General features: G+C 49.9%; 1 protein-coding gene across 3 annotated transcripts in view; it reads right to left on the reverse strand.

Moving 5' to 3' along the window:
- RAD17 (RAD17 checkpoint clamp loader component) overlaps window positions 1–24,140 on the reverse strand; it is a 111,530-nt gene that overhangs the window by 74,120 nt on the left and 13,270 nt on the right. For all 3 annotated transcript variants that reach the window (XM_061561786.1, XM_061561777.1, XM_061561797.1), the window contains exon 2: window positions 21,799–21,880. In XM_061561786.1, coding sequence (XP_061417770.1) covers window positions 21,799–21,837 — 39 coding nt within the window. In that variant the 5' untranslated portion in view covers window positions 21,838–21,880. The remainder of the gene's footprint in view (window positions 1–21,798; window positions 21,881–24,140) is intronic.

Here is a 24,140-nt window from a genome sequence, read left to right on the forward strand (position 1 = left end):
AAAGGTTCTCTGCAAACCTCCTGGCTACCATCAAAGGTTTGTACACGAAGCCATACAAATATACAAACACAACATAATTTCAACCGTGATGACGGTTACAAACTGAGTAATCATTGGAAAGATGTGATTAACCATGCAAAAAAGATTTAACTACACTTATTTGCCAATCTTATTTGACAGACAACTATTACAGGTTTACCATGTTTAGTGGTTTTCTCCTTGTCACAGGTTTAGTCACAAACCGTACCTCTCCATAGCAAAGGCTCACCCTCTTAAGCCTCACCTTACCATATTAATAAAAAGTGTGCTGTACTTGGCCCTTACCCCCCCCCTTCTCCAACCATTATATAAACGGAGTGGTAGCTCCTGCAATCTCTCATTTACTTGATAAAGCTGTCGTGGCTGTGACGATTCCACCTGAAGACCGAAGCTTGTGTTGCCTCCGAAACGTCGTGATTTTTTATTTTATTTTACTTTTATTAATTTTAATGTTTTACCTACTTTACCGAAAAAACCTAAGAATATGACTACACCGTACTATATACTGCCATAGACAAACCCAACATTAAATTATATACTGTATTGCTATACATCACCCTATACCTTATACATTGTAATATTACACTATGTATTATTCTATCCACCCTAATGTATATCACACTGCTGTATATTCACTATACAATTACGATACTATATATTACTTTGTACATTGTATAAAGCATTACAATTTTATACTATTTATAATTATACAATCCACTATACACTGCACCATTGACCGTCGTGTGAAAGATACTAAGAGGAAGCAACGAAATATGTCAATGGGAGAGTAGTGGTAGGAGACTTGCAGCGGAGCAAAGAATCCATTCCCTGCGGAGAATACAAGATATATAGTCAATGCCAGTGAGTGGAACGCGGTCTGAAAGTCACCGTAAACGTGAACACAATCAGTTAAGATCCGAAATGGTTTATTACGTCCTTCCAATGATTGCTGAGCCAGAATCCATCTTCTCGGTTGAAATTGTCTCTGTGTTTGTATATGTGGATCGCCTCATGAACGAATCTCTCATGGTAGCCAGATGGCTTGCAGAGAACCTCTGTCTTGGAGAAGTCAATATCATGTGAGCCCACTGAATTGTAACAGTGATCTGCCACGGCTGAGGTGTTTGTCCTACCGTGTTTCAAGTCTGCTTTATGTTCACGGATGCGGTCCGAGACATGTCGTTTGGTTTCTCCAATGTGTAATAGAGTTCACGACTCTTGGACGCCGGAGTTGGAGGCACACGGGTTTATTTCACACAGCACGGTAGTGGCATACAACACTAGAGGGGGTATCGGCCCCCTCACCCGGCTAGCTGGGGATACACGCGCTAGCTACTCCTAGCCTGCCTAGTCCTCCACTAACGGGCTAGGGAAGGCTATCTGGCCCGACACTGGTAAGTCGGGCCCGGTACCCTGAGTCCCAGACCAGCTCTGACAAGAGCACCGGCTCTGGCTCTCGGGACCACGCCGCTGGCTCGGTCCTGTTCGGCCCTGATAAGGACGGCGAACCAGGGGAGTCCAGGGCTCTAGCTAAGACGTCTTCAGTCTTCACTGGTTAGCTTAACATCTCTCCCCGAGCCCTCCGACACATCCCCTTTTATACCCAACCCCCCGCTGAGGGGTGGGGCCCCGGGGGATCATAACTCCGAATCAGCCCCCCCAGGGTGCCTGGCGCGGACGTCATAGAGAGCACCTCCCCGTGCACTCACGTAGCCCCGCCCACTGTGTTTGTTTGCCATAAGCTGCCATGCATAACGGGCTCTCTCTCTAACACCCCTACATCACCGCCCCCGCCCCCCCCCCCCCCCCCCCCCCCCCCGCATAGCTTGCAGCCGTCCCGGCTGCCAACATACAAAAAAAAATGACAATAAAAGTGCATTTACCCCCTGACCGCGCGTGTGCCTCACTATTTTTCAACGATAACAAGAACAACAACAAGAACACAACAAGAACGCAACAGCAAGAAGAGAAAACAACCCGACGCACCCCCCCCCCCCCCCGAATAAATACGAATTCCGTAAAAACAGCCTATATACAATTTGCAGGGAACCCACCACACACACACAACACATGGTGAACCCAACATATGTACATCCAATGAGCAGGGAACACACCACACACACAACACATGGTGAACCCAACATATGTACATCCAATGAGCAGGGAACACACCACCAACACAACACACAATGAACACAACCTATGTACACATCTTCCGGCCTCACAACAGTCTGCGCATTTTAGCGCGCGTCCTTGCAGCGGGCCCCTCACACGGGGTAACCCCGGGTGGCGGACCGTCAGGTGGCAACTGTCCGTCTCGGAGTGAGTCCTCATCCGATGCCGCGTGACCCTTGGCATCCCCAGGAGGGGTGATCGGGCGTGAGCCCGTCACTCCTGATGCACCTGGAGGTGGCACAGCCGGCAAGGCATTAGGTGAGAGCGACAGAGACGGACCCAGCGAGTCGGTCGACCCCCCACATGTTTGGCCACGCGTGTGTGAAGTGGGGATGTGTACCGCAACGAAGGGTTTTAATCTAGAGGGGTGCACGAACCACCGCCGCTTCCCCCATTTGATGCGCACGCACTGCGGTCGCAAAACCTCGACCACCTCCACAGGGCCCCGCCACGGCCGCACCAGCTTAGAGGAGGTTGCAAGTGGCACCTGGGGACAGTGCAGCCATGCCTTGTCCCCCGGCTTCCACTGCAGCATGTGCGCCCGACCCAGTCTGAGCCGCTCATTCGCTTTCTGACGGAGGTCAGAGTTTTGCATGGCAGCATCCCGTGCCTCTGTTAATTTGGCCAGATTAAATTTTACATGGTCAGCCAATTTAGTTTTACCCTGCGGCGCGGGGATCTGCAGCTGGGCACGAACAGGCGGGTCAGGTTCGCGGCCGTACATGAGGTAGAAGGGGGAAAATCCCGTAGCTGCATGGGGTGCCATCCGGTATGCCGCCAAGACCCCTTGAATTTTCAGGTCCCAATCGGTCTGTGAGTCCGAAACCTGCTGTGACAACATTGACGTGATGGTTCGATGCAGACGCTCGACCATCCCGTCAGTTTGCGGGTGATACGGGGAGGTACGAATTTTCTTCGTGCCCAGGAGCTCACAAACTTGTTGGAGTAGTTTGCCGGAAACATTTTTGCCCTGGTCGGTCAGCAGCCGCTCCGGAGCACCTTTGTCCAGATTCCAAAGAACACAGGATGAGATGTTACTATCCTTTGTGCAAGCACTTCCAAGAGTTCATGAACAGTGAGCCTGGTGAAATTTGGGGAGCGCATCGTCAGTAGTGACCCTTTGGTTCCTAGGGTGTTTCGGCCTTTCATACTATACACCCTCCCCAAAGGCGGCCAGCGACAGGGTGATCAATCCTACGCTTGCGTCCCATTCCCAATTAGTCATAGGAGTTGCCTTGTTGTTGGTAGCCAACATCCCATGGGACTATGCATGGCAGGGGCGTCCTCCTCCCTGAGTCAAGCATTGTTGACTGCATACCTCCTGGCCCTCTCACTTTGGGGCCCAGCTGGGGTCTTTCCTCTTCATCCAGAGCCACTGACTGCTGCCTTCTGCCGCCTCCGATACAGCTTTGATTGCCGAACGCTGGCTCTGGCCCTTAATTCCCAGGTCTCTAAGCAGTCTGGTTGTAGATGTTGCCACAAAACCTCTGCAGCCCACCTCCACTGGTCGGACTTCTGTGTTCCAGCCATGATGCCGTGCTTCGGCAGCTAGATCGGCATAGCGCAGATGTTTTCGCTCATAAGCCTCATCTACTGAGTCCTCCCAGGATACTATGAGCTCAATGATGAAGACCTTCTTGAGCGAACGGGACCAGAGCACCACGTCAGGTCTTAGGGTGGTGGTTGCGATCTCCGGAGGAAACACAAGTTGCCGGCCAATGTCAGCTAGCATTTTCCAGTCGCGGGCCAAGCGCAGCTGGTCTTGCTCTATTGGTGTAGAGCCGCTCTTCGGTGGTTTAGCCCCTTCGCGGACAAAGGTCGTCCGTAAGGGGTGTGATGCTGCTGGGGGTGGTAGGGAGTTGGTGGCAGCTCGCTTGTCCTCCAGGGCGGACGCAAGGTTTTTAAGGACTTGGTTGTGATGCCAAGTGTAGCGTCCTTGGGTGAGGCTTGTTTTACACCCTGTGAGAATGTGCCTGAGGTTGGCTGGCATGGAACAGAGGGCACAGTCCGGATCTTCACCATACCATTGGTGAAGATTAACTGGTGTTGGAAGGATGTCATATGTTGCTCTGATGGAGAAGCTCAACCGCCTCGCTTCCGTGGCCCACAGATCCTTCCAGCTGATCTTCCTCTTCTCCACACTGTCCCATCGAGTCCACTGTCCTTGTTTGGCAAGAGAGACTGCCTTGGCCCACCTTGCAGCCTCCTCCTGATGGCGTACTTCCTGCACTACCATCTTCCGCCGCTCTGGTGCAGTGGCCTTACTCCAAGCAGCACGGCTAGTTAGCCCAAGGCCTCCTCTCCCTTGCTGAACATGACCCACAATGTCAGCATGTCTGAGGGCTGCTGTTGCCTCCTGGACTGCTTTTCCTGGCCTCCATTTGCGCCCAGTTGCCAAGGTCGGCGCGTTGTTGCTCACCACTGGGTCTCGAGATTCATTCAGTGTCATCTGGAGCCTGGTTTTTGCACACTTGAATTCCTCGGTTAGACTGGTGAGGGGCAGCTTGAGGACACCATCTCCATAGAGGCCTATGGTGGTAAGGCATCGTGGAACTCCGAGCCACTTCTTTAAGTAGCTCGTGGCTCCTCTTTCCATCTTCTCCACTGTTGAGATTGGAACCTCATACACTGCTAGGGGCCACAACACCCGGGGTAGGAGACCAAACTGCAGACACCAGGCCTTTAACTTTCCAGGTAGCTGGGTGTTGTCGATGGACTGTAGGCTACTACTGATGTCTTTGCGCAGCTGTTGCACCTGGTCTTTGTCCTTCAGGCTTGCATCATACCACCTTCCAAGGCTTTTTACCGGCTGCTCAGACACTGTTGGGATTTGGTCATCTCCGATGAAGAATTTCAGGTCACAGAGTACTCCCTTCACAAACGAGATGCTGCGTGACTTGGATGGTTTAATCTTCATACAGGCCCAGCTGATGTTCTCCTCGAGTTTTCTGAGCAGTCTCCTGGTGCATGGGACAGTGGTGGTCAATGTTGTAATGTCGTCCATGTAGGCTCTGAGTGGAGGGAGGCGAAAACCAGAGTCGACTCGCTGTCCACCAGCAACCCATTTTGAGGATCTGATGATAACCTCCATTGCCATTATGAATGCCAATGGAGAAATGGTACATCCCGCCATTATACCTACATTCAGGCATTGCCATGAGGTGGTGAACTCTGAGGTGGTGAAGCAGAACTGCAGATCCTGAAAGTACGACTTCACCAGGGTTGTGATGGTGTCCGGTATGTGGAAAAATCTGAAGGCAGACCACAGGAGTTCATGGGGCACAGAGCCAAATGCATTGGCGAGGTCGAGGAAGACTACATGGAGGTCCCTTTTCTCCACCTTGGCCATTTGGATCTGGTGCCAGATCATGCTGGAATGTTCCAAGCAGCCAGAGCACCCTGATATTCCTGCCTTCTGTACAGATGTATCGACGTACGCATTCCTTTGCAGGTACTCGGCCATCCTCTGGGCAATGATCCTAAAGAAGATTTTACCCTCGACATTCAGTAAGGAGATTGGGCGGAATTGGCTGATGTTCACTGCATCCTTCTCCTTAGGGATCAGGACCCCGCCTGCCCTACGCCACACTTTGGGTATTATCTTCTTTTGCCAAGCTGTTCTCATAAGCCTCCAGAGGAACCTCAGGACGTCTGGTGCGTTCTTATACACTTTGTACGGGACTCCATTTGGCCCCGGGGCTGATGCTGTGTGTGCCCTTCGAACTGTGTTTTCCACCTCTTTCCATGTCGGAGGGCTGGTCTCAATTTGATGTTCCGGGGGTTCAATGGGTGGGATATCTGATGGGATGGACAGATGTTCATGTCGATTTGAGTCAAAGTTTGTTGTTCTCAGGTGCTCTTCTAGGTCTTTCTTTGTTGTTTTTAGAACTCCACTTTTTTCCTTCGTGAAGAGACTTTTAAGGAACTTGAAGGGATCTTTATAGAATCGAGTTCTAGTTTGTTCTTTCTTCCTTCTGCGCTTCCGTAGGTTCTCTGCTCTACGGAGGGATGCCAACCGGGTTTTGATGTCAGCCTGAAGTGCCTCTATGCCCTCCTTTTCCACTTCCGAGGCTTTCTTCCACTGTTTCTTAAGCTGTCTCCTTTCTTGAACGAGGCGCTTGATTTCTTGTTGCCTCCTGGAAACTGGTGGGGTTGGAACCTTTCTCCCGCCTTTTGCCTCTTGCACTCCAAAGCTTTCTGCCCCGTACTCATAGATGATGTCCCCCATCCTCTCCAACTTCTTCTCCACAGTGCCTCGAAGTTTCTCGAGGGTCAAGGTAAGGTCAGTATTCACTGTTTCCCACAACTTCTTGTCACTGGCGCCAGGCCACTTCACATACGGTCTGTGCCCTGGTAGTCTCCTCTCGATTGCAGGTCTCGGAGGCTGGGTGAGTTCCACTCCTGTTGTTGGTTCCACCTCAGTTGTTACTTCAGTGCTTGAGTTTACGTCCTCCATGACAGTGGTACTGATGCACTGCAAACTATGGTTTGCGTCCAGTTGCTGTGCTTCATTCGACTGATTTGATCGCTTTCGCAGAAAGTAATCAATGCGAGGCCTCTGTCTCTCTTTACCCAAACACCCCTTCTTCCCCTGGTGGATCCTCAACCCATGGTGTGATGTAACTTTCCTCCAACCACAGACACATACCTGCATCTGTTTGTGGCCTGCTGTTGCAGCGGAACTTGTGACAGTTGCTGTGGTGTTCTCTTGTGCTGTGCTCTCATTACTCGTAGTCGTTTCCGGTCCAGTCGTTACCATGTTGTCAGTCGATGAGTCATCTTCCGCCCCCGCTCTCGCAGACTCTAGGGGTATTCTCGTATGTTGACTTTCTGTAGCTAAATCGGGTGTTTCCAACATACTGCGAAGCATGGGAAACTACAGAAATGGGAAGCTAACCCATGACTGTCCCAGTGGGGTCTATTCCCTCCTGTCAGCCGTCTCTCCGTGCCGCCACAAGGACTTTCCCCTGTTGTCAGCTGATCTTTCTCAGCAGTCACTGGACAAGTCCAGATATTCAGATTCCAAAGAACACAGGATGAGATGTTACTATCCTTTGTGCAAGCACTTCCAAGAGTTCATGAACAGTGAGCCTGGTGAAATTTGGGGAGCGCATCGTCAGTAGTGACCCTTTGGTTCCTCGGGTGTTTCGGCCTTTCATACTATACACCCTCCCCAAAGGCGGCCAGCGACAGGGTGATCAATCCTACGCTTGCGTCCCATTCCCAATTAGTCATAGGAGTTGCCTTGTTGTTGGTAGCCAACATCCCATGGGACTATGCATGGCAGGGGCATCCTCCTCCCTGAGTCAAGCATTGTTGACTGCATACCTCCTGGCCCTCTCACTTTGGGGCCCAGCTGGGGTCTTTCCTCTTCATCCAGAGCCACTGACTGCTGCCTTCTGCCGCCTCCGATACAGCTTTGATTGCCGAACGCTGGCTCTGGCCCTTAATTCCCAGGTCTCTAAGCAGTCTGGTTGTAGATGTTGCCACAAAACCTCTGCAGCCCACCTCCACTGGTCGGACTTCTGTGTTCCAGCCATGATGCCGTGCTTCGGCAGCTAGATCGGCATAGCGCAGATGTTTTCGCTCATAAGCCTCATCTACTGAGTCCTCCCAGGGTACTGTGAGCTCAATGATGAAGACCTTCTTGAGCGAACGGGACCAGAGCACCACGTCAGGTCTTAGGGTGGTGGTTGCGATCTCCGGAGGAAACACAAGTTGCCGGCCAATGTCAGCTAGCATTTTCCAGTCGCGGGCCAAGCGCAGCTGGTCTCGCTCTATTGGTGTAGAGGGACGTATCCCTGAACAAAGGCCTCCACGATGGCTGCTGCCGACTGGTTGGCAAGGGGCCAGGCCATAGGCCAGCGCGTAAAATACTCCACACCAGTCAACAAATATCTATTGCCCCTGGGGGTGGCGGGGAATGGGCCCAAAATATCCAGCGTGACAAGCTCGTTTACTCTGGACACTTTGATTGATTGCAAGGGTGGGTTAGACTCCCGTGCTGGCGGTTTTCGTTGCGCGCACCGAGGGCATGACCCCAATAAATCCCCGACATCCCTCGTCATGCCTGGCCAAAAAAAATCAAGTTGGAGCAAGGCGAGGGTCTTTTGGCTCCCCAGGTGTAGGAGGCGCTCATGAGCGGCCCACACCACCTTGCCCCGCAACCAAGAAGGGACCACCAGCCGGTGTCGATGGGATTTCCCGTCCCAATGCATCAGCAGACCTTGCACCATTTCCCATGCGTCGGCATCACCCCTCCCCCGCCCAGCACCGCCGACGCAATGACGCCACCCGAGGAGGGAGGTATCCTCCATCTGGAGGCGCCCCCATTCAGTGACGGGCAACCCCAACAGGGAATCTTTTCCCTGTTGTGCGATCGAATTAGTAATCAATGTTTCGTCGTCGTCGGCGGCCGCCAAGACCGGAACCGATATGTCCCCCGGAGGCCTGCAACGTCCAGACCCCAGGAGGCATGCACATTCGGAGGTGGTTGGCATGCGCGACAGAGCGTCCGCATTGGTGTGGCGAACGCCCTTACGGTAGGTGGTTTCAAAATCAAAGTCCTGGAGAATCTCCAACCATCGAGACAATTGTTCCGATGGTTGTTGAACTCGCAGGGCGTACTCTAGTGCCGCATGATCTGTGCGGACGGTGAAATGCCGACCATACAGATATGGGCGATACTGTTGGATGAAATAGACAATTGCCAACAGTTCCCGACAGGTGACACAATATCTTTGCTCCGCTGGAGACAACACCCGACTACCGTACACGACCACCCGTTCCACGCCGTCAACCACCTGGGAAAGCACGCCCCCAATACCCGTGTTGCTCGCATCGGTGTCGAGCAAAAAGGGCTTAGAAAAATCGGGGTAAACCAAGGGAGGAGCTTTTACCAGAGCGTCCCGAAGGGAGCGGAAAGCAGCCTCCTCCTCCTGTCCCCAGTGGAACCGAACCCCTTTTGACGTTAAAGCGTGTAGGGGTTTCGCAATCGTCGCAAAATCCGCGACAAACCGTCGGTAATACGACGCGAAGCCAATGAAACTCCTGACCTCTCCCACCGAGGTGGGAGTCGGCCAGGAGCTGACGCACTGCGTTTTGGCGGGATCGGTAGCAATACCTGAGCGTCCCACAATGTGTCCCAAATAACGCACCGATTCGCGTAACAGATGACATTTTTGGGGTTTGAATTTCAAATTAGCAGCCCGCATCTTTAGGAAAACCGCCCGCAACCTCTGGAGATGTTCGTCAAATGTTTTACTAAAGACGATAACGTCATCCAAATAAATTAAGCACGAGTCCCATTGCAATCCAGCCAAAACTAATTCCATCAAACGCTGGAAAGTTGCCGGCGCTGAGTGGAGTCCCATCGGCAACCGGTTGAATTGGAACAGGCCGTGTGGTGTACGGAAAGCAGTTTTAGGCTTTGAATCATCGTCCAGAGGAAGCTGCCAGAATCCCGAAAGTAAATCCAATGTGGAGAAGAATCGCGCTCCCGCCAAGGCGTCAAGCGATTCGTCCATCCGTGGAAGCGGGTATGCGTCGGCAACCGAAATTTTGTTAAGGCGCCGAAAATCAACGCAAAACCGCAACGAGCCGTCCTGTTTCTTAACTAGGACGATCGGCGCTCCCCAAGGGCTGGTGGAAGGAGAAATGATGTCGGCGGCTAACATGTCATCAACAGCCGATTTGACATGGTTCTTTTTGGCGGGACTTAACCGAAAAGGATTCTGGCGTATTGGCGCGCTGTCACCCGTATCAATATGGTGACGCAGCAGATGAGTGCAGCCCAAATCGTATTTGTCTCAACTAAAAACGTCGGAAAATTCCCGCAGTAGTGTTTTAAGTTGTTGACGCTCTGAATTTGACAGGTCCGTCGATCCCGCACAAAGCGCCTCGAGCCACCCTTCATCGCTGTCCGAATGTGGTCGCGGCGCAGGGACAGCGCTCACGTGATTCGCGACGGGTTCTTCACAGGGCAACGGCGTTGCGTGAGCAAGCACGGTGCCCTGTGGGACCACCACCGTCTGCGAGCCCACATTGAGGACCGCGATGAAGGGGTCTCCGTCCCCTCTTACTATGGTCTGGGCCGGAAGTAAATGAGGTCCACTAACCCCGGCCCTAGACGGCCCCAGCAGAACCCCCTGGGCCCCAATGCCCTTAGCGAAGGGCCGCCGAAGTTTCAAAGGAATCAACATTTGTGCCCCCGGAGGAACGCGCACCGTTCTATCTACGAACGCCGGCACCGTCGCGAACGCCGTCCGACTCGTAACGGGGGATGGCAGAAACGCCATGCGTCGGCCCGACGGGAGCTCAATGCATCCCTGGTCGATTAATATCCTAATCGGCATTTTGGCCAGGAAGTCCGTCCCCAGCAGGCACGGAACCGCCAGCGAGGAGGAAACAAAAATCGGCCCAGACAATTTAATATCCCCGATACAAATTTGGGCTCGAATTTGTCCAATGATGCCAAGTGAGCCCCCATTAGCAGCATAGAATGGCACGTTAACGGGCATCAAAGGACGGCTCTGGACAGGGAGAATATTGTAAATTAATTCCGAAATAATGGTCGCCGATGCTCCCGTATCGACCAGGATGCGCACCTCAACCCCGTCGATGTGCCCCACAACGGCAGACGACCCCGACGATGCGGCTACAACGCGATGGGCCAACACGGACCACTGGCTGGGTTCGATATGAGTACCCAGAGTGGTGCGTGTTGGTGCGATGGTGCGCGATATCGGCCCCCCATTCGCTGCGGTGTTTGAGTGTGTGACGGGCGTATGCGTGGGCCAAACATGAGGGGTGCCGCGACTCGCCGGGTTATGATGATGGAGCTTGGAAAGAGGGCCGGCGTCCCGTCGAGGTGTCGTCCCGCGCTGCCGAGGAGAGCGGCACCCCGAGGCGACATGGCCCCGGATGTAACAGCGCGGGAGCGCTGGCAACGACGATGGATGGTCGAGGTGGCTCGAACCGCCCCGGTCCGCCCGTACTCCCGCTCCCTGCTGCCGTTGATGGTCGATGGCGCAAATCTCTTCCGCCGGGAGGGTGGCTGCAGCCACGGCACGCCCGCTCGCCGCCTTGCTGGCCTTCCGTCGTTGCGAGAGCAGGTTTGCGTGGAGGAGTCGTGCCGCTTGGAGGGAGCACATCTCCGCGTCGTCCTGTGCGACGATGACGATATCCAAGTCGTCCGCCAGCAAGAGTATCTTCTCCGTAACCATGGCGTCGACACCTTCGTTGTCCATCCGTGGAAAGGCCGCCTTTGCCAGTGCCAGGAGGCTTGTGCGGTACGCTAGGGGCGACTCCTTTGCCCCCCGCTGGCGATCGTAAAAGAGTTGCCGACAGTCCGACGGCGGACCGTAGACTGCAGCCAGCAGCTGCATCGCCGTCTGCAGCGTGGAGCGCCTCTCCTTCGGTGCCGATGTTAAGAGTGGCGAGGGCGTCGCTGTCGAGGAGTGCCGGCAGCGCGCGGAGAGCCTCGGCGTCCGTCCACTGCGCCATCTCCTGGTGAGCGAGGAAGCGCCGCTGGAAGCCGCCCCAGTCGCCTTCCTCGCCCACAAATTCTTTAAGTGGAGGTAGTCGCTGATGTAATGCAGCGGCTGCCGCGGAAGGTCGCACTCCCTCGTCCCCCTCACCTGGCTCTGCCTCGGCGCGAACAACCGATGGCATCGCCGGTCGCACCCGTGGTGACGTTCCGTCCGTTGGTGATGACGCGGCAGGTACTGTACACCCGCCGTTGGACGCGATGCTCAGACCGGCCACGCCCTCAACAGCAGCTGCGGCGATGGCGGGATTTTCAAAGTGGTGCTCCGTCGAAATGGCGGGAAGGCGCTGTGGTCGTCGGCTGCCGTCGCCCCGTGGCGGTCCAGCAGCCCCCAGCTGTGTGATGTGGTCCAGCATGGTGGCAGCGGCGTACAGCAGCTCCGCCAGCTTAGCGTGCGCCTGCCTCAGCCCCTCTGTCGACGGCTCCCCATCCTCCTGTTGCTGCGGTGTGGACGCATCCGGCCCCGACTGCTCTGTGCTTTCTTCAGCCGTCCCGGGTTCCCTGACTGCAACGGTGTCCTCCCCCTCCGGTACCCTGACTCGAGCTGTCCGGCGCGTGTCCATGTTCGTAGATTTTTACTTCTGACACCAGATGTAGTAGAGTTCATGACTCTTGGACGCCGGAGTTGGAGGCACACGGGTTTATTTCACACAGCACGGTTGTGGCATACAACACTAGAGGGGGTATCGGCCCCCTCACCCGGCTAGCTGGGGATACACGCGCTAGCTACTCCTAGCCTGCCTCCTAGTCCTCCACTAACGGGCTAGGGGAGGCTATCTGGCCCGACACTGGTAAGTCGGGCCCGGTACCCTGAGTCCCAGACCAGCTCTGACAAGAGCACCGGCTCTGGCTCTCGGGACCACGCCGCTGGCTCGGTCCTGTTCGGCCCTGATAAGGACGGCGAACCAGGGGAGTCCAGGGCTCTAGCTAAGACGTCTTCAGTCTTCACTGGTTAGCTTAACATCTCTCCCCGAGCCCTCCGACACATCCCCTTTTATACCCAGCCCCCCGCTGAGGGGTGGGGCCCCGGGGGATCATAACTCCGAATCAGCCCCCCCAGGGTGCCTGGCGCGGACGTCGTAGAGAGCACCTCCCCGTGCACTCACGTAGCCCCGCCCACTGTGTTTGTTTGCCATAAGCTGCCATGCATAACGGGCTCTCTAACACCCCTACAAATGTAACTGCTACCACAGAGGCAACTTAGTTTGTAGACGCCAGGGTAATATATGTCTGGAACCACAACTTTTACAGACGGGACCAGATCACGGATTTTATGTACTGTGTTGAATCGGACCTGGATCTTGTGTTTAATCAGGATTTTGGAGATATTTTTTGTGACCCCAGCAATGTAGGGTAAGGTGATGGTCTTGAAAGGAGTGATGGCTTTGCGGATTGTATAGTTGGAGTAACCATTAGCCTTAAGAGCTTGGCGTACGTGTTTGAGTTCACTGGCAATGTGTTCCTGGTCGGAGATCCATTGGGCTCTATGGTATAAAGTCTTGATAAGGGAATTCTTCTGGGATGGATGGTGGTGGGAATCCGGTTTTAGGTAAGCATCCGTATGGGTGGCTTTCCTGTAGACAGAGTGGCTCATTGAACCATCAGGTCTCCTTTTAATTAGGACATCCAAAAAGGGTAGCTTGCCATCTTTTTCGACTTCCATGGTGAATCTGATGGCTGGGTGTATGGAATTGATGTGGTCGAGGAATTGATTGGTCGAGAGCAGGCCGGCCATGTGGCCAGATGACAAACGTGTCATCTACGTACCTCTTCCATAAGGTCGGGAGGAGAGTGGCAGTCTGGATGGCGTCAGTCTCAAATTTCTCCCTCAGTTTGTTTGTAGAAAGATCCATTCCAGGTGAAGTATGCATTGGTTAAGCAGTGTCTCACCAGGGGGGGTACCCCAGTATTCAGTCCTTGATGACCCAAGTCTTCAATGATTGCGATGGTGTCAGGTACAGGAACTTTGGTGAATAAGAAAACCACATCAAAACTGACAAGCAGGTCGTCTGGGGACAGGGAAATCCCCTTGATTGTCGATACCAGGTCAGAAGAGTTTAGTACCGCAGAGGTGGTTTTTGACATATTTCGTTGCTTCCTCTTAGTATCTTTCACACGACGGTCAATGGTACAGTGTATAGCGGATTGTATAATAATAAATAGTATAAAATTGTAATGCTTTTACAATGTACAAAGTAATATATAGTATCGTAATTGTATAGTGAATATACAGCAGTGTGATATACAGTAGGGTGGGTAGAATAATACATAGTGTAATATTACAATGTATAAGGTGGTGTATAGTAATACAGTATATAATTTAATGTTGGGTTTGTCTATGGCAGTATATAGTACGGGGTAGACCCGTGTGATGAAAGAGAATAAAGTTTAGCTGGAAACATTTTATATTTTTTGCGACATAGAATTGTAATGTATTACTTACTGTTAGTAACTCAGCTTATTGGATATATTTAGTATACTGATGATACTATGTAGTTTATACTTTAGTTGTTTACGTGGTGGTTTAGTTACTGCAGCCACATACTATTAACACTCCTTCCCTTTATTAATGTTAACCCTATCCCCTCCCTTTGATGCTGCTAATCCTGCATAATGCACGGGCATAATGACTTTAAACCCCTCGCCAAACCTCCTACGCATTTCACAAGTAGTACTAATCGCATATCTGCATTTCCCATAAATATGCTAAATTCCTCTTGATTTGCAAATTATTTTGTCAAGGCGCTCTTGGCCCCTCCATCCCAGCTTAAATAGTCGCTCCAAGCCTGGGGCGTGTCATTCAGACTCTTGTCTTCTCGACAGACCTGTTCTCCACCCGAGGACGGCTGCTTGCATTGTGGGTGAAACGTCGTGAGAATTATTTGATTATGTTTTATTTTTATTATTTTATTATTTCCATTCTACGTGACTTTACCGAAAAAACCAAGAAGATCATAAACCTTCCCTAAAAAATTATTCTGAAGCAGAAAATAAGTGCTAGATACAGCTACATTTGCCAATGTGACTTGTAAATTTGATTCATAACAATGTAAACATAGTTACAATTTAATGTACAATTTAATTGAGAGAATGTATTATCTTGGTGTGGTCTGCTGTTGTTTTCCTGCCTTTCCCAAACTTGGGAATTGATGTACGAATGCAATTTGAACTTCCATACTTGAATTATTTAAGGAGTACCAGAGTGATGGGATGTCATAATAATAATGCAAATTTGTAATGCGCTCAATTTTCACTGGCCCGACGGCAGCGACCCTGAGGTGTGGACCCTGCTCAGAGATCCGTTTAGTAAAAGTAAAATAAAAAGATGTTGTTTGAGAAGGCGGTTAAAGCTAGATAAATAGTCAGTGCTGTGAATATGGAGGAGGTTGGCGTTCCAGGTGGAGGCGCCGACAAAAGAGAAATGACGCGTGGCAATCGTGGTCCTGACTCTGAGTGTCGAGTGTAACTCCTGGAAAAAGCTGCGGAGAGTCCTGATGGTGGTTTGGGAGCAGGGTGTCAGGAGGTCCGAAAGGTATGGAAGGCAACCGGTTCTGTAGGCAGTGTAGCAGAGGCAGGCGATTTGAAGGTGATTCTGATGGGGATTGGGAGCCATTCGTGGGCCCAGAGAGTGAAGTCGGAGCTCAGACGCGGTTTGTGGGAGGTGGGGACAGTGAGTGTGAGGTGGTTTTGTAGACGTTGAAGTGTATTCAGGTTGTTTTGTGAGGACCGTGTGATTACCAAGTTTCAGTAGTCTATGCGTCAACCCCGTTGATGCTGCATGCTTGCGTTTTTGAGATATCTGTAGTGATGAATAGGCAAAGATGACGAAAGGCTCTAAGGTGGTAGTTACAGTTTCTGATGACCAGATTGGTGTGAGAATTGAATGACAGGGTGGAATCCATGGTGGCACCTTGAAATTTGAGATGATCAGTGAATCTAACAGCAGACCCAGCGATTAGGATGGTTGTAGGTGGTGAAAGCTAGGTTAGCTTTTGTCTGGTAACAATGAGGAAGGCTTCATATTTGGAAGGGTTCAGTGAGAGACTATGATATCCAGTGCTGGAGTTTGAAAGAGCATTCTAGATTTGAAGCTTTCGTGACTTGATACAGTAAATTTAGTTGTGACGGTCTAAGGTGCGCTCACAGCATCTCCTGTGATGGTTTATCAAGGTTGGCATCTGCAGACAGCCAACGCAAGTCATGAGATGATGATCCGACTGACCGAAATTTAAGTGGTTCAAATTTGTCTAGAGCTTCCCTGAGGTATTGTTCTGCTTGGTTGGCACAGATTTTTGGATTGGATGTTTGCGAGTGAGAGCCTGAGGGTGCGGTGCTCAATGTTCTTCAGGTTACGAGTAATGCAGGATGATTTTGCAGTAGGTGGCTTGGGTGAGGGGAGATGTGTGAGGATGAGGTGGTGATCCGAGAAGATGACCTTGGACTTGCTAGTTGTGGAGATGTGGCAGTCCGAGTCAGGTTCATATATTAGGTCCAGCATGCTCTCAATACCAGTGGGAGAGGTTCGGGTGGGGCTGGAGTTTACAACTGCCAGGTTGTGGCAGACTAATAGGTCAGCAAAGCGTTGATCAATGAAATGTGGGGAAGGACAGGGGAAGTTAAAATAACCAACGAGTATGAACCTGCGAGGTGATCTGGGTAGGAAATATGAGATCTGAGAGCTAAGGAACACAGGGATGCTTCCTACTGGGAGACGGTAGATAAGTAGGAGTAAAAACCAGAGGTTCTATTGATGAGGGACAGTGACTGAAATACATAGGTGGATGCAACGATCGATAATTGGTGAGGTTTGATGAAAATATCATGAGAAAATACGACAGCCAGGCCCCCGCCTCGGCGATCCGTTGCGTGAGGGACGTTAAGGATGCTGTAACCCATGGGTTAAACTTCTGCAGTGATAGTAGGAGGGAGATATGGTCTGGACCAAGTCTCGGTGATGAGCAGATAAATTTGGTGATCGTGGGTGATATCGTGGATAAGGACAGATTTATTGGTGATTGAGTGGGAATTTAGGAGGCCAAAACAAATGAAGGTTGAAGTAGGTGCATTAATGTGTGACGGAACCTTGGTCCAGATTTCTTTGTGGTGAGTGGAAAGTTTTGCCGGGAAGCACAGCTCCTGCCTCCCCTGCAGCCACGGGACCGACAACGGCTACGTTGATCACAAAGGAGGCCGAGGTTGGCGAGCTTGGAGATGAGGCTGGTGTCGGTGTGTAGATGGTGCAGAGTTGTGGCCTGATGGAGGTCGAAGCAAGAGAAGCAAGCAGGACCTGGGTTGGGTGAACACCAACCAACAGTATGGCCGGTGGAGGTTGATGGTGGTGGACGACAAAATCATTACGGCAGTAACAGTGCGGCGCCGAATGCCGTTGTCCGGTGGGTTCGGTGGACAGTGCAGTCCAGATACTCGTGCACATCCAGGGAAGGCAAGCAGCTGGGCACCAACTTGGTGCAGTCCGGTGGTGCACGCCATCAGCACGCGTTCCCATATACATGGAGGGCATGTACACATATACGTCAACATTTGTTGAGCATGTACACCCGCAGACACAACCACGCACATGGCACCTACGATGGAGTGGCCCGATGAACACGAGGTCCAGTGAAGGAGCAGACCACACGCCGTGCTCCAGCTCTCAGGTGGCATAGAGCGGTGGATGCACCTGCGCCTAACTCCCACTTACTGTCTTCTTGGTTCTTTCGGTAAAGTCACGTAGAAGGAAAATAATAAAAATAAAACATAATAAAATAATTCTCGCGACGTTTCGGCCACAACGCAAGCAGTCGTCTTCAGGTGGAGAACAGGTCTGTCAAGTAGACAGAGTCTGACAAACCTGTTCTCCACCTGAAGACGGCTGCTTGCATTGAGGCCGAAACGTCGCGAGAATTATTTTATTATGTTTTATTTTTATTATTTTCCTTCTACGTGACTTTACCGAAAGAACCAAGAAGATGAATCCCTGCAGTCACGGAAGCTTTAAATCAAAAATTCCCACTTACTGGTAGTGCTGAGCGAGGGACGAGCTGCGCAGAGCTCCCACTCACTGATGGTGTTGAGCGGGGGACGAACCGTGTCGAGCCCCCACCGGGCTATCGCTGTGTTTAAAGTCTTCCTCCATGGGTATGGTTTTGACCATGTCACCATTGACGTGCTCCCGCTGGCGCTGGTAGCACCGGCCTTGATAGTGGGGCGCACTAGACTTGCTGAGCTCACCCTGGCAGCACCAGCCTCGGTTGTGGGGTGCAGCAGACTTGCGACGCATGTTATGTTCCTAGCCTGGCACGCAGGATGTAGGGGTTCGATCCTGACCCTGACGCCTATATAATTGGAGTTTGCATATTCTCCCCGTGATCATGTGGATATTTTTTCTGGGTCCTCCGTTTTTTCCTTCCACATTTCGAAGCATGCGTCTAAATTATGTTGCTTCTTTGGATTTCCACATGATAAGCTACTGCATTGAGCTATATTTTCAAGTGATTTGTTTATTTGCCTATGTGCACTCCTATCATGTTTTGTATTATTTGCTGTTGTAACGTTCTAACTGTCCTACTGGATATCTGTCAAAGAGCACTTTATAGCTCATCGGATTCCTTCAATATAAATAAATATTCTGATGCAGTTAAGAATTTGTATCTATTGACATGAAACAATTCCTCCAACATATGGGAAATTACTAATGTCTAATTTGAAATAATTGTTTTTACATTTTAAACTACCTTTGGATGTATCCTTGCATTTGACATAACAATCATAATTTTGCGTTATAAAGCATCATCCATGTCAATTTCTACTCACAATTCTGTACTAAAATTATATACAAGGCCTAAATCCTATTTTAACAATTATTAAATGAACAACTTTAGAAAATGAATAAACAAATCAATAAATGGCATACAAACTAAAGGTATAAATAACACGTTATCACAAGAACTCAAAAAAGTTATCACAAGAGCAATTAGTCCACCAAGTGAGATCCCACCTAGCTGCATTACCGTGCAGGCCTATTGTTTTCAATATTAACAGCTTTATTTACTACAACTGGTTGAATTCAACCTTTACATTCAGCCTATTGTTGGCAACCCATAACGCCCAATGAGACAATCCACAGTTTAACTTTTGGAATGACTTTGAAAACTGCAAATATGAATATCTCCCTCAACTTATTTTTTAAGGCAATTCAAACAAAGCGAGATATTCCACTCATCTTATTTTTCATTATCATAGTGCCAGCATGATTGTATGACCATAACTAGTGCAACTATTCAAATTACCATGAACACAATAAAGCAGCTTGTGGAATCCCCCCAAGGAAGACGTACCAGTTGTTATTATGCTTTGAAAATGTATGAATGCAACTCTTGTAGTATATGCAACACGTAACATCCAGCTTTTTAAATCTGGAATCCTTGAAGTTATGGAATCTGCTGTTAAACGAAACCAATTCCTCAAACACATAAATTCCATACACCCAGCCATCAAATTCACCATGGAGGTGGAAAAGGATGGCAAGTTACCATTCTTAGATGTTTTAATTGAAAAGAGACCAAATGGCTCAATGGGACACTGTCTATAGGAAAACCACCCATACAGATGCCTACCTAAAACCTGACTCACACCACCATGCATCCCAGAAGAATTCCCTCATCAAAACTCTACACCATTGAGCTCGATGTATTTCCAACCATCATCACCTAGCCAGTGAAGTGGAACACGTACAACAAGCTCTCAAGATGAATGGATATTCAGACCACACAATCCGTAAAGCTATCACCCCAACCGTTGGGAAAGAACCATCTGAGGACCCAATCAAAACCATGACCTTGCCATACATAACAGGGGTCACAAAAGACTTCCAAAATCATGAGCAAACACAAAATCCAGGTTCGATTTAACACAGTACGTAAAATTCGTGATCTGATCCCATCTGAGAACTCACGAAGTCGAAGGTACCCGCCAACCCACCGGTATCAGAGATTTGTTCATGAAGCCATCCAGATATATAAACACAGACACAACTTCAACCGAGAAGATGAGTACAAACTGAGCAACCATTGGAAGGACGTTATTAACCAGATAGTCTTAACCGACTGTGATGTTTCCATCCTACCTGCTGATGTCAGCAGTTATTTCCGACTATGAATAAATCACCAGGTTAAACGTCTTTACATTAATGGGCTAAGTGTCTCACTAACACAGCTACCGTTGCCCCCTTTCCCTCGATGTGGCAGGACCTCTCGTTTTTTAACAGACTACAACTGGCTGTGATGTCTCTGTTTGTTTGTCTCTCTGTGTGTCTCTATGTGTGTGTCTCTATGTGAGCTCCTCTGGCAGCCAAGGCTGCGTTGGCTGGGTCATGTAGCCCGCATGCCCAGCCACCGCATGCCTAAACAGCTTTTGTTCGGCCAGATCGAGGGGGCTAAACGGGCGCGGCACGGGCTAGAGAAGAGATGGAGTGATGTGGTACAGGAGGACGTGGAGCTGAGTGGACTTGCCGATGACTGGTACCAGCGGTGTCAAGATCGGCCTCTGTGGAGGAGGCTCGTGAAGGACGCTACTGGGCAGTTGGAGGCAGTCGCCCTCCAACAACAACGGAGGGCGGAGGAGCCACGCTCTCAACAACGAGCGGAGCGCCGGATGGCTAAAGCACAGCAAGTTGGCACATTAGGGGGCACAGGTGGTGCATCAGCCAGTCATCTCGGTCATCTCAGTCAGTCGACCCGTGGCACCTGGGTCTGCCCCGTGACCTCCTGCCAGTGGGCGTTCGACACTTCACGTGGCCTCAAGGTGCACATGGCCTGGCACAAGCGTCGTGGTGACGTCACGGCCACTTAGTGGCGAATGGCGGTTGTTGTTGTTGTCTCTGTGTGTGTCTCTCTCTCTTTGTGTCTCTCTGTGTGTCTCTCTCTCTCTGTGTGGGGGTTGTCTCCCTGTGTGTGTCTCTCTCTGTCTGTGTGTCTCTCTGTGTTGTGGCTCTGTGTGTCTCTCTCTGTGTGGGGGTTGTCTCTCTGTGTGGGGGTTGTCTCTCTGTGTGTCTCTCTGTGTGTCTCTTTGTGTGTCTCTCTCTCTGTCTCTCTCCATGTGTGTCTCGCTGTGTGTATCTCTCTCTCTGCGTGTCTCTCTGTCTGTGTGTATCTCTCTCTGTGTGGGGGTTGTCTCTCTGTGTGGGGTTTGTCTCTCTTTGTGTGTCTCTCTCTCTGTGTCTCTCTCCAGGTATAAACTGAGAAATAATTGGAAGGAAGTTATTAACCAGTTTAAGTCATAACTGGCTGTGATGTTGCCATCCTACCTTCCGATGTTAGTAGTTATCTTCGACTCTCTGGTTTTACATTAACATGTTAAATGTCTTTACATTAACAGGTTAAATGTCTCACTAACACAGCCACCGTTGCTCGTTTTCCTCGATGTGGCGGTGGCTCTGAGATCTTACATTGACATGCTAATCTCTCACAATACAATGGCCACCTCCGCAGCATTGTCGTCGTGGAGGTAGTTCTCCAATCTTACATTTACATGCAAATTTCTCACTTTTTACATCACTAGCCTTTGCCCACTTCGCTTATGACCCTTGGGCTACACCCATTTAATACCTTTAAAACATCCTGCCTCAGCAGCTTTCCCGCTATATTTTTTCCCCTGATGACGATTGCTTGTGTTGCAATCGAAACGTCGTGGCTTTCTTGTTATTTTCTTTGAACTTATCTACGTGACTTTACCGAAAGACCCAAGAATAGGCAAATCAACTTTTACCATAGTCAACAGCATGTCCCTACAGCCGTTTAAAACAACATAAGACAAGAAGAATAAAGTGTGGATCAGAGCATTGAAACAAGTGACCCAAAATAAATAATGCCTCATTCCCATGTGTCTATCCTCAGAAAACCTTCACGGAGTGCATCCTATAGGCAAAACTGGTTCAGTAAAATAAAACATTGGATCGTTTCAACATTCAGGGTCTCATCAGCAGTCGAAACATTGCTGGTGAATTTACAGATATAGGCAAGGACGTTGTTTGTACTTGCTTTTCGCTTCGATGGCTGTTGCATGGTCCCTGGAATCATGATGGCCGGGTCACGGGGCCAACGCCACCCAGCAGTGGCCTTCCTGTGCATGCAGCATGTAGAGCACACCAAGGGATGGACATAATACTCTTCACACAGCACGGGATGTATACAAAATACTCTACACATGGCACGGGGTGGACACAACACTCTCTATTTCGATTTAAAGCTTTCGTGACTGCAGGGATTCATCTTCTTGGTTCTTTCGGTAAAGTCACGTAAAAGGGAAGTAAGGGAACGCAGCTTATATATAAGCTCCTAGCTTGGCATTGTCTCATTCTTCACCTGAGGACGGCTGCTTGCGTTGTGGCCGAAACGTCGTGAGAATTGTTTTATTATGTTTTATTTTTATTATTTTATTACTTCCCTTCTACGTGACTTTACCGAAAGAACCAAGAAGATGAACACTCTTTATACAGCACAAGATGGGCACAACACTCTTCATACAGTATGCGGTGGACAACTCTTCATACAGTATGCGGTGGACAATACTCTTCATACAGTATGGGGTGGACACAACACTCTTCACACAACACAGGATGGACAAAACACTCTTCATACAGTATGTGGTAGACAACACTCTTCATACAGCACAAGATGGACACAACACACGTCATACAGTATGTGGTAGACGCAACACACGTCATACAGTATGGGGTGGACACAACACTCTTCATACAGTATGTGGTGGACACAACACTCTTCATACAGTATGGGGTGGACACAACACTCTTCATACAGTATGGGGTGGACACAACACTCTTCATACAGTATGGGGTGGACACAACACTCTTCATACAGTATGGGGTGGACACAACACTCTTCATACAGTATGGGGTGGACACAACACTCTTCATACAGTATGTGGTGGACAACACTCTTCATACAGTATGTGGTGGACACAACACTCTTCATACAGTATGTGGTAAACCCAACACACGTCATACAGTATGTGGTGGACACAACACTCTTCATACAGTATGGGGTGGACACAACACTCTTCATACAGTATGGGGTGGACACAACACTCTTCATACAGTATGGGGTGGACACAACACTCTTCATACAGTATGTGGTGGACAACACTCTTCATACAGTATGTGGTGGACACAACGCTCTTCATACAGTATGTGGTAAACCCAACACACGTCATACAGTATGGGGTGGACACAACACTCTTCATACAGTATGGGGTGGACACAACACTCTTCATACAGTATTGGGTGGACACAACACTCTTCATACAGTATGGGGTGGACACAACACTCTTCATACAGTATGTGGTGGACAACACTCTTCATACAGTATGTGGTGGACACAACGCTCTTCATACAGTATGTGGTAAACCCAACACACGTCATACAGTATGTGGTGGACACAACACTCTTCATACAGTATGTGGTGGACACAACACTCTTCATACAGTATGGGGTGGACACAACACTCTTCATACAGTATGGGGTGGACAACTCTTCATACAGTATGTGGTGGACACAACACTCTTCATACAGTATGGGGTGGACACAACACTCTTCATACAGTATGTGGTGGACACAACACTCTTCATACAGTATGTGGTGGACACAACACTCTTCATACAGTATGTGGTGGACACAACACTCTTCATACAGTATGGGGTGGACACAACACTCTTCATACAGTATGGGGTGGACACAACACACGTCATACAGTATGGGGTGGACACTACACTCTTCATACAGTATGGGGTAAACAACTCTTCATACAGTATAGGATAGACACAACACACGTCATACAGTATGTGGTGGACACAACACTCTTCATACAGTATGTGGTGGACACAACACACGTCATACAGTATGGGGTGGACAACACTCTTCATACAGTATGGGGTGGACAACTCTTCATACAGTATAGGATAGACACAACACTCTTCATACAGTATGTGGTGGACACAACACACGTCATACAGTATGTGGTAGACGCAACACACGTCATACAGTATGGGGTGGACACAACACTCTTCATACAGTATGGGGTGGACACAACACTCTTCATACAGTATGTGGTGGACACAACACTCTTCATACAGTATGGGGTGGACACAACACTCTTCATACAGTATGGGGTGGACACAACACTCTTCATACAGTATGGGGTAGACACAACACTCTTCATACAGTATGGGGTGGACACAACACACGTCATACAGTATGGGGTGGACACAACACTCTTCATACAGTATGTGGTGGACACAACACTCTTCATACAGTATGGGGTGGACACAACACTCTTCATACAGTATGGGGTGGACACAACACTCT

The sequence above is a fragment of the Lethenteron reissneri genome, chromosome 4 (genome assembly GCF_015708825.2).
Source record: "Lethenteron reissneri isolate LAM-NWPU_2019-01 chromosome 4, ASM1570882v1, whole genome shotgun sequence".
In the NCBI taxonomy this organism is placed as follows: domain Eukaryota; kingdom Metazoa; phylum Chordata; class Hyperoartia; order Petromyzontiformes; family Petromyzontidae; genus Lethenteron; species Lethenteron reissneri.